The 9,895-nt window shown below is 37.9% G+C and overlaps 1 protein-coding gene across 1 annotated transcript; it reads left to right on the top strand.

The window, feature by feature from the left end:
• Positions 1–4,737: 4,737 nt before the first annotated feature.
• Positions 4,738–5,835, top strand: LOC101016321 (tripartite motif-containing protein 64-like). The gene has a single exon (XM_031661560.1). It carries the CDS (start codon positions 5,242–5,244, stop codon positions 5,674–5,676), a length of 435 nt encoding a protein of 144 aa, XP_031517420.1. The 5' UTR covers positions 4,738–5,241; the 3' UTR covers positions 5,677–5,835.
• The last annotated feature ends 4,060 nt before the right edge of the window (positions 5,836–9,895 follow it).

Here is a 9,895-nt window from a genome sequence, read left to right as displayed (position 1 = left end):
TTTTCAAAGAACAACATTTCTGGAAAAGTCTGTACGTAAGTATCTATGATTACCTTTTCTTAACTTTATTGGATGTATTTTTTGAAGCATAATGCTGATCAAATGACACTTCAGAAAACATACTAATTTGCAATGCCATGGACTGATTAAAAAGACAGCCGCTTCATCTTTTCCTAGGATATGTTGGCTTTTATGAATTTTATAATTTTTTAAATGTCTATTAATATATAAATGGTGATTTTTATATAGATTTTTACTTTTTCAACTTCTAGCAAGGTTTGTAATTTTCAGTTTATAGAAATGACCTAAATCCCCAAACATTAGATAATTTATGAACTTATTAAATCATGGTAAATGACAACAAAATCTATTAGCATGGCAACTGTGTTAAAAATAACTTTCATGCACTGTTAAAGGTAATTATGCACATAATTATTGTGTAAATAGCAGCCAGGTGCCAAGGCGCATGCCTGTAATATCAGCACTTTGGGAGGCTGAGATGGGCGGATCACCTGATGTCAGGAGTTCGAGGCCAGCCTGGCCAACTTGGTGAAACCTTATCTTGACTAAAAATACCCAAATTAGCCGGTCATGGTGGCAGACACCTGTAATCCCAGCTACTCGGGAGTCTGAGGCAGGAGAATCATTTGAACCTGGGAGACAGAGGTTGCAGTGAGCCAAGATCATACCATTGCACTCCAGCCAAGGTGACAGAGGGAGACAACATCTCAAAAAAAAGTAATAATAATTATTATTATTGTGTAAATAATTATTACATAATTTTTAAAATATGAATACATAACATTGATATAGTTATGTACATATATATGTAAATTATCAGTTTTTGAAATTATTGAAAAAGGTGAATTAATAAAAAACAGATTTTATTTTCATATAACACAATCATTATGAAATAGTCATAAAATAGTAAAAATAAGAAAAACAGGCTGCTACAACTAATTCCATCAACCATCATATATACAATTATGTGAAACACAATTGAGTTCCTCGCTGTACTTTTTTAAACAAGAGAGTTACACAGTACAGATGTGCTGGTAATCCCAGTTAATGTTTTATCTTTGAACATATTCAGATAAATAACGGCTAGGCACTTAAGCAATTATAATTTTAAAACAGTGAGAAACAAAATTTTAAAGTTAGCATATGGCCCGGTGCAGTGACTCACTCTTGTAATCCCAGCACTTTGGGAGGCAGAGGTGGGCAGATCACCTGAGGTCAGGAGTTCAAGATCAGCCTGAGCAACATGGTGAAACCCCGTCTCTACTAAAAGTACAAAAATTAGCTGGGTTTAGTGGTGGGTGCCTGTAATCCCAGCTACTTGGGAGGCTGAGGCAGGAGAATCACTTGAACTCAAGAGGCAGAGGTTGCAGTGAGCTGAGACCGAGCCATTCCACTCCAGCCTGGGCTACAGAGTGAAATACCATCTCAAAAAACAAAACAAAACAAAAAACACAAAAAAGCAATTAGCATGTGGCAATATTTAATGAAATAATTGTTATAGTTAAAATATTTCTTTGAATAACCTGTGTTAAGTCAACTTTCTTGCCTCTCATTCCAAACTTGTCTGTTGAGCTTTGGGCCCCCAAGTGTGGTTTTCAATACTTAATAAACCTAATCGGTCAATTTACCCCTTTCTGTGCAATCTAATCCACCTCAGGAAGTGGGTGTGGTCTTTTGTGATCCCATACAGTTTAAAAGGATGCATGTCCAGAGATTTCTCTCTCCTTCAGGGAGGACCCACCGGATTTGTGGCTGCTGGGCTTTAGAGCACCAGGAGTTACTTGTAGTCTGGATATCTACAGAGCTTCTAGACTGAGACCATTCATAGTAGTATAAAATTCACAGTAAATCCATTAGAAAATAGTCGAAACAATCATTAGGAAATAGTCAAAATAGTAAAAATAAGAAAAACAGGCTGCTACAACTAATTCTATCAACCATCATATATACAATCATGTGAAACACAATTGAGTTCCTTGCTGTACTTTTTTAAACAAGACAGTTACACAGTACAGATGTGTTGGTAATCCCAGTTAATGTTTTATCTTTGAACATATTCAGATAAATAACGGCTAGGCACTTAAGCAATTATAATTTTAAAACAGAGTGAGAAATAAAATTTTAAAATTAGCATGTGGCCTAGTGCAGTGGCTCATGCTTGTAATCCTAGCACTTTGGGAGGCCAAGGTGGGCAGATCACCTGAGGTCAGGAGTTCAAGATCAGTCTGAGTATCATGGTGAAATCCTGTCTATACTAAAAGTACAAAAATTAGGTGGGCGTAGTGGCGGGTGCCTGTAATCCCAGCTACTCGGGAGGCTGAGGCAAGAGAATCACTTGAACTCGAGAGGCAGAGGTTGCAGTGAGCCAATACCAAGTCATTGCAATGCAGCCTGGATGACAGAGTGAGACACCGTCTCAAAAAAAAAAATAAATAAAAAAAATAACATGTGATAATGTTTAATGAAATAATTGTTATAGTTAAAATATTTCTTTGAATAACCTGTGTTAAGTCAACTTTCTTACATCTCATTCCAAACTTGTCTGTTGAGCTTTGGGCCCCCAAGTGTGGTTTTTAATACTTAATAAACCTAATCAGTCAATTTACCCCTTTCTGTGCAATCTAATCAATCTCAGGAAGTGGGTGTGGTCTTTGCTGGGCCCATACCCTTTAAAAAGATGCTTGTCCAGAGACTTCTCTCTCCTTCAGTGAGGACCCACTGCATTTGTGACTGCTGGGCTTTGGAGCACCAGGAGTTACTTCTAATCTCGGTATCTACAGAGCTTCTAGACTGAGACCATTCATAATAGCCTTGTGAGTATAAAATCTGCAGTAAACTCATCATGCTCACTTTTTCTCTTAAAAATACTTTAAATTTACCCGGCAGCATGCTTGGGTCTTTTCTAAGCAAACAAGTAACTGTCTTCGTGATTTTACAGAAAATCAATGTAAAGTATCTTCAATTTGTAACATCTGGTTTGTGTGCCTTGCTATTAGATTCTTCTTATGTGACTATTTTCTGTATTGTTAGATTTTTTTTTTAAGTGTGAAAAGATATATTTCGATAGTTTCATGCAATGATAGAACCCATAAAATACCTAAAATGTTCCCTAGAATGTTGGCATGTAGTCATGGTTATAATGTACACCAAAGTCAATGTAAAAAATGTTGAATTACTTTGAAACTTCTTATTGCAAAGGTCTTATTTGCTGTGTCTTCAAAATTTGCAGTTTGTAGACTAGATTTGAAAGCTGTTGAAAATAGTTTTAATTGGCCAGGCACGATGGCTCATGTTTGCAGCCTAGCACTTTGAGAGGCCAAGGCAGGCAGACCGCTTGAGGTCTAGAGTTAGAAACCAGCCTGACAAACATGGCGAAACCACGTTTTTACTTAAAATACAAAAAAATTATCATAGCATGGTGGCGGGTGCCTGTAGTATCAGCTACTCGGGAGGCTGTGGCAGGAGAATTGCTGGAACCTGGGAGGCGGATGTTGCAGTAAGCTGAGATCATGCCACTGCATTCCAGCCCGGGTGACAGAGTGAGACTGCATCTCAACAACAACAACAAATAAATAAATAAATAAATAAATAAATAAATAAATAAATAAATAAAAGGGAAAGAAAGAAAGAAGGAAAAAAAAATAGATGTAACCCTCTGACAAGGGCTCCCAAGAGGCTGCAACTCCCAAGTCACTAAAAGGAATGGTGAATTGGTGGCCATGCTTCCATTAACTGCATTTCTGGATTTTCTAGTGTAGAGTGGAAAACCTAATACATATCTTCACTTTTATTGTTATTTTACAAGATAATTAATTGTTGATTAATTCTTGTAAATTATTATAGTTTAAATATTCACTATTTCAGAATGTGAAAGTGTTCTCTCTAATCATCTGAATTGAATATGGGAAAAAATTTTCTAAATTAAGAATAATAGATATGATTTACGATTAATGTAGTGAAAGGAAAAGTTTTGATATTAAAGTTAAAAGGACAAATTTAATGATTGATAATTTTAGGAGTTGATAGTCCACTCTGATTAATCAATCTTAGATAAAACCTACTTCATTTATAATTGTGTGAGCAAACTTCATAGGTGAGTTTGGAGGCAGGGAGTACAGAATAATAGCATAGATACTAAGTGTCTGTCATATATTATCATCATGGAATCGTTGAGAGAGAATGACAGACATAGAACGAGATTAAGAATGTGGTTAAGAATGAGACTAAGAATTAAGAATCAGCTTATATAAGTGACTGAGAAATCACCTCAGCTTTTACCGTCTACCCAGGCTTTAAGCTTGCTAAGTAACTGGGAATGATTGAGAATATGGCTTGTTTAACAAAAATACCATGAGGGCTCTCATCTCATTTTCTCATTTCAATCACAGGTGCTTGTTCATATTCATAAGTTTCATAACTGTGGATTCAACTAATCTCAGAAAAAAATATGTACAGGAAGAAGGAAAAAGCAACTGTACTGAACATGTCCTGTTTTTTTTTTTTTTTTTTTTGGGAGACAGAGTCTCACTCTATTACCCATGCTGGAGTGCAGTGGCATCATCTCAGCTCACTACAATCTCTACCTCCTGGGTTCAGGCAATTCTCCTGCCTCAGCCTCCTGAATAGCTGGGACTACAGGCACATGCCACCACCCCTGGCTAATTTTTTCTATTTTTAATAGAAACGGGGTTTCACCATGTTAGCCAGGATGGTCTGGGTCTCCTGACCTCGTGATCTTCCCATCTCGGCCGTCCGAAGTGCTGGGATTACAGGTGTGGGCAACTGCGTCCTGCCAAACATATACATATTTTTAACAATCTTCTTGCTGTTCCTAAACAGTATGGCATTACAAGTATTTATACAGCATTTACATTGTATTAGGCATTCAAAGTAATCTAGACATAAAGTATTCAGGAGGATAGGTTTAGGTTACATGCAAATCCCACACCATTTACTAATAAGAGCCTGGAACATCTAAGGATCTTGGTATCTCAGGGATTCCTGGACCCAATCTTCAATGGCTATTGAGGGAAAACTTTATAAATCCAGCACGTTTGCATTTACTATGTCTCAGTTTATACTGGAGCTAACTTATTAGACATATTGGACAGACTCAAGTAGACAAGGAAAATTGTCCACTGGCTTTTTTTTTTCCTTTTCATTGGGGCAAATAAAAATAAGAGAAAGAAATTCTCACTTTTTTTTTAAATTTTCAGAGATATGGATTCAGACACCCTGCAAGCCTTCCAGAATGAGCTCATCTGCTCCATTTGCATGAACTACTTCATAGACCCGGTCACCATTGACTGTGGGCACAGCTTTTGCAGGCCCTGCCTCTACTTCTGCTGGGAAGAAGGCAGAGCACCTATGCGCTGCCCTGAGTGCAGAGAAATCTCAGCGAAGCCCGACTTCAACACCAATGTTGTACTCAAAAAGCTGGCTTCCCTAGCCAGACTGACCAGACCTCAGAACATCAACAACTCACACAATATCTGTGTGCTCCATGAAGAGACTAAGGAGCTCTTCTGTGAGGCTGACAAGAGATTGCTCTGTGGGCCCTGCTCTGAGTCACCAGAGCACATGGCTCACAGCCACAGTCCAATAGGATGGGCTGCTGAGGAATGCAGGGTATGTGATGCCTCTAAGGCAGTTTGATATGTATAGAGTCCCAAATAAGAATGGTGAGGGCCAATGCAATGATGGTGATGAGAATGCAGATGGTGGAGGTGGTGATTATTCCATGTCAATCATAACACATAAACGTGTCCTTTCAATGTTGCTGACTAATTTAGCACTCTAATCATAGCTGTGTTGAGACTTGCTTCACTAAAAAGGAGGTTTCCTTAGAAACATTATTGTTCAGAAGCGATGTAGAATGGAGCTGTGGAACAGGTGACCAGCACCAAGAACACTTTTCAAAGTCATGTTATATAAAAGCCAGTTTCTCAGAAAATTGATGATATTATCTGAAGGGTCCCTTAAAACTCTCCATTATATTTCTATGACTTTTCATATCCAAATTAATAGAACCAAATTTGTTTAACTTGGAAAAATCTGACCACTCCACTCTAACTTGAATTTGTGTTTCTTTCAATTACAGCCTTTTTATTTGATTGATAAGGGGATGAAATCTAGTATACTGTCTCCATTTTTGCTAAGCTTCTTGCTTCTTTTGCAGGAGAAACTTATAAAAGAAATGGACTATTTGTGGAGAATCAATCAAGAGACACAAAACCATCTAAATCAGGAAACTAGAAAATTTCGTTCGTTAGTGGTAAGAATGAAAATATTTCCTTTCTTTTTACGCAAATAAAGACAATGTTGGCTTATACTTTTTAGCTAAATTCAAATTACCAGTTAAAAGATAGTGATTTCATCCCAAGAAAATGTAGTGATTTCAACTGATATAATAGGAATCGCAAATACAGGAGCCCACACAAGCTAGCCAAATTAATTCTAGTATATTGGATAAATGGCATGATATGTATTCTAGTTCAAATTTGAAGGTTAATATAAACTTTTTCAGACACTGGAGATGAGGCAACATTTCACTAAGATTGGGTGTGAGGAAGAGGAAAGAAATAGAATAGTATATAGAGTAAAAATATAGTAAAAGTAAAAAAAAAAAACCGTATAATATGATGTATGGCTAATTGTTCTTTAACATTTAGCGAATCAGACATGGAAAAATCCTAAAAGAGAGATTAATAGAGGAAATAATTGACTCAGTAAGAACTGTAAAAAAGGATCACAGTGACAGAAACCAGGAGTCTTTATATAGGTTTTAATTTAAAAAGGGAGAGAGAATAGGAATATTGAAAAAGATGGACAGAAAAAAACAGCAAATATTCAAGACTCTTTGCAAGAGTGAGGCAGAAAGTTTACAAATTGCTTGATTACACCCAGCATATAATTATTTGAACTTTTCTATTGAGAGTGAGAACATGTAATTCTTTTAACCAAACATCTCTGCAGGACTATGTGTCAATAAGGAAGGTGATAACCACTATTCAATATCAAAAGATGCATCTACTTCTCGATGAGGAGGAGCGACTGCATCTGCAGGCGCTGGAAAGAAGCAAGAGCACTTTTCTTCGGCGAAGACAAATCAAATGAGAATGACAGCATTTTAGAAAGGATGAAGACATGTACGAGCTGTGGGAGGCGTGCCATATGCCTGACATGGGAGCTGCTCCAGGTGAGAGGAGGGTCCATCCTCAGAGACAGGAAGTCCTTGCTGGACATTGCTGCCAGGACATGCACATGTCACCTGCATATGTCACTGCTCTAAGCTAAGTGACACATGCTGTCTGACTCCCACCATTATAGTACATCTGTCCAGTCACTTATTACTGGATACTTTGGTAATCTTTGGGAAATTTTTGCCATTTTAGGAGATCACATATAACAAAATTCTCTTCAACATAATTTAGAGTACTATCCACACAGAGAGATCATCTAAAATCATTAGAACTCGAGGCTAGAAGGTTATTAATACTCCATTGATATGCCTTAGTTCCTCCTCACTCTCTGATGTCCCATACAACAGTGATTTGCTAAAGCCATTGAGGGGTTTCCCCTTGCCTGGGCCAGGTTTGTGAAAGTTGCTCATCAATGTCCGTGTACTCTGTTTCTCATATGGTTCTGCTCTGTTTTAATAGTTGTCATGAGTGGTCAGACCTTTCCTTGGAAATAAGATTAGGAAATTAATGACACTGGAAACCTAGATATCTTTGCTTTCCTCTACCATCTCTTGCTCAGCTCCTTTCTTCTTCATGCCCACTGATGATGCTTTCCATTATTTAGTTGAGGTTCTGTTATTAACGTAGCCTTGAATGATTACTTAGAGGGGAATGAGAGAGATACACATTTTTAAAACAGTAAAACAGAAAGAAAAAAGAGTATGAGAAAAGATGCAGAAGGAAAAATCTCTCATAATTAACATTGTCTTTTATTTTTTGCAGGATGTGGGAAATGTATCAGCAAGGTGAGTTTACACTAAAAAAATGCTTTTTCTGAAAAGTTCATTCTCTTGTGAATGAACGGGGTGTATACATTTTGAGGTACTAATATCATTCTCAGTGGCTATTTCCATTTTTGTTTGAAAAGAGAGCCTGAGGTCTTCTTCTCTTCGGTCTGGAAAGTTTTCATCTTAAAATTTGTATGAATTCAAATATATGTAAAAACAGTTTGCCATTCTGAAGTTTGTTCTTCCCAGTCCATCCATCCTGTCCAGCCCTACCCCACAGATCTTAATACAAAATTACTTTGAGGAATCATAGAGGTGTCTTCTACTCTGGAGGGGTAGGAGATTTAAAAAAAAAAAAAAAAAAAAGACTGAGGGAGGAGAGAGATTCCCTCTGGGTGTCCTGAGGAGGAAGGTTTTGTTCCTAAAAGTGTCAATGACCTGGACCTACTCCATCACAATACACCCAGTTCTAGGAAAGACCTCAGGAAAATGGTTGCCTCGGGACCCTCAGCAGCAGGGTGTTCAGGCTGGAATTATTCTCTTTTGTTTTGCACAAAAGATTAAAGCTTTTTGTCTCAGTGCATATTCTATGTTAGACAGTGACTAGCATTAGTGACAGCTACAGGCTCAGGTCCCAAAGATTTTTGTTTGAGCTTTTTTTTTTTTTTTTTTTTTTGAGACGGAGTCTCGCTCTGTTCCCCTGCCTGGTGCGCCTCCCGGGTTCCTGCCATTCTCCTGCCCCAGCCTCCCAAGTAGCTGGGACTACAGGCGCCTGCCACTGCGCCCGGCTAATTTTTTTGTATTTTTAGTAGAGACGGGGTTTCACCGTGGTCTCGAACTCCTGACCTTGTGATCCGCCCGCCTCGGCCTCCCAAAGTGCTGGGATTACAGGCGTGAGCCACCGCGCCCTGCCTGTTTGAGTTTTTTGCTCTCTGAAATGTTTCCAAGATTTTTGCATACCCTCAGGGGGTATGATGCAGAGAGGGACGCAATGTCTTTTAATGACTTTAGAAGTTGTGTAATGTCTGAAAACAACATATGTGGGGAAATTGGGTTTTTATGCAAAAAAAAAAAAAAAAAATCAGAAAAAGCAACCTTCTTCTGGCCCTTGGAGTGTGGAATAAAATGTGCATGCAGTTAACCAAAACTGGCAGAATTCTGAGGAAACATGTTATATGAAAATATGATATCTTTGTATGATGGTATGATTAGCTCTGGGCCTGGACATATAGCTGAGGCCATTTTTTTGCAGGGCTGTTTGGCACAGATGCAAAAGCCCCAGCCAGTGTACCCAGAGCTTACTTCATGGTGCATAACTGGAGTCCTAGACATGCTCAACAACTTCAGAGGTAAGATCCAGCTGCTTAGCAGTCCAGCCTCAAATCATTTGCTTATTGCGTCCCTTGGTCGAGGCTTTTCCCATTTAAGTTTTATTATTTTTGACATGTAGGTAATACATAGTTTTCCAAAGCATGTGCATCTTCTCTACCTGCATAGTAATACTACAAAGATCAAAACTCAATTTCCTGAGTTAGAGTTTGATGAAAATGTAAAGCAAGGTACATACTTTGTCTGCAGAATAAGAGGACAAAGAGTATTCAGGTCATGTAGTTATGAAGACACTAGTTGTCACGGTGGCATCAGTATTTCGTGTTAGTTCAATTTAATTCAATTTTGAGGGTTAGATTTGGCATAATGGTTTTTAATTGGCTCTATTCTATGTGCATTTACATGCATTCTTCAAGTAACCTTTATTATTTACAAAATCAGAGCATTTTGATAAAAAAATGACTAAAATATCCATAATCAGGACAATTTTAATGCCATCAGATACGTAACAACTGAAAGGTGAGGGATCTGTGAACATGGCCTAAGCATGTTACCTCCATTCAAGAGGGCAGGTCT

This window comes from Papio anubis, unplaced genomic scaffold (assembly GCF_008728515.1).
Source record: "Papio anubis isolate 15944 unplaced genomic scaffold, Panubis1.0 scaffold1891, whole genome shotgun sequence".
Lineage (NCBI taxonomy): Eukaryota > Metazoa > Chordata > Mammalia > Primates > Cercopithecidae > Papio > Papio anubis.
This window is presented reverse-complemented; position numbering and strand designations above follow the sequence as displayed.

Excerpts from the sequence above, each read along its gene's own strand:
- LOC101016321 (XM_031661560.1), top strand. The coding sequence starts at position 5,242 with ATGGATTCAGACACCCTGCAAGCCTTCCAGAATGAGCTCATCTGCTCC.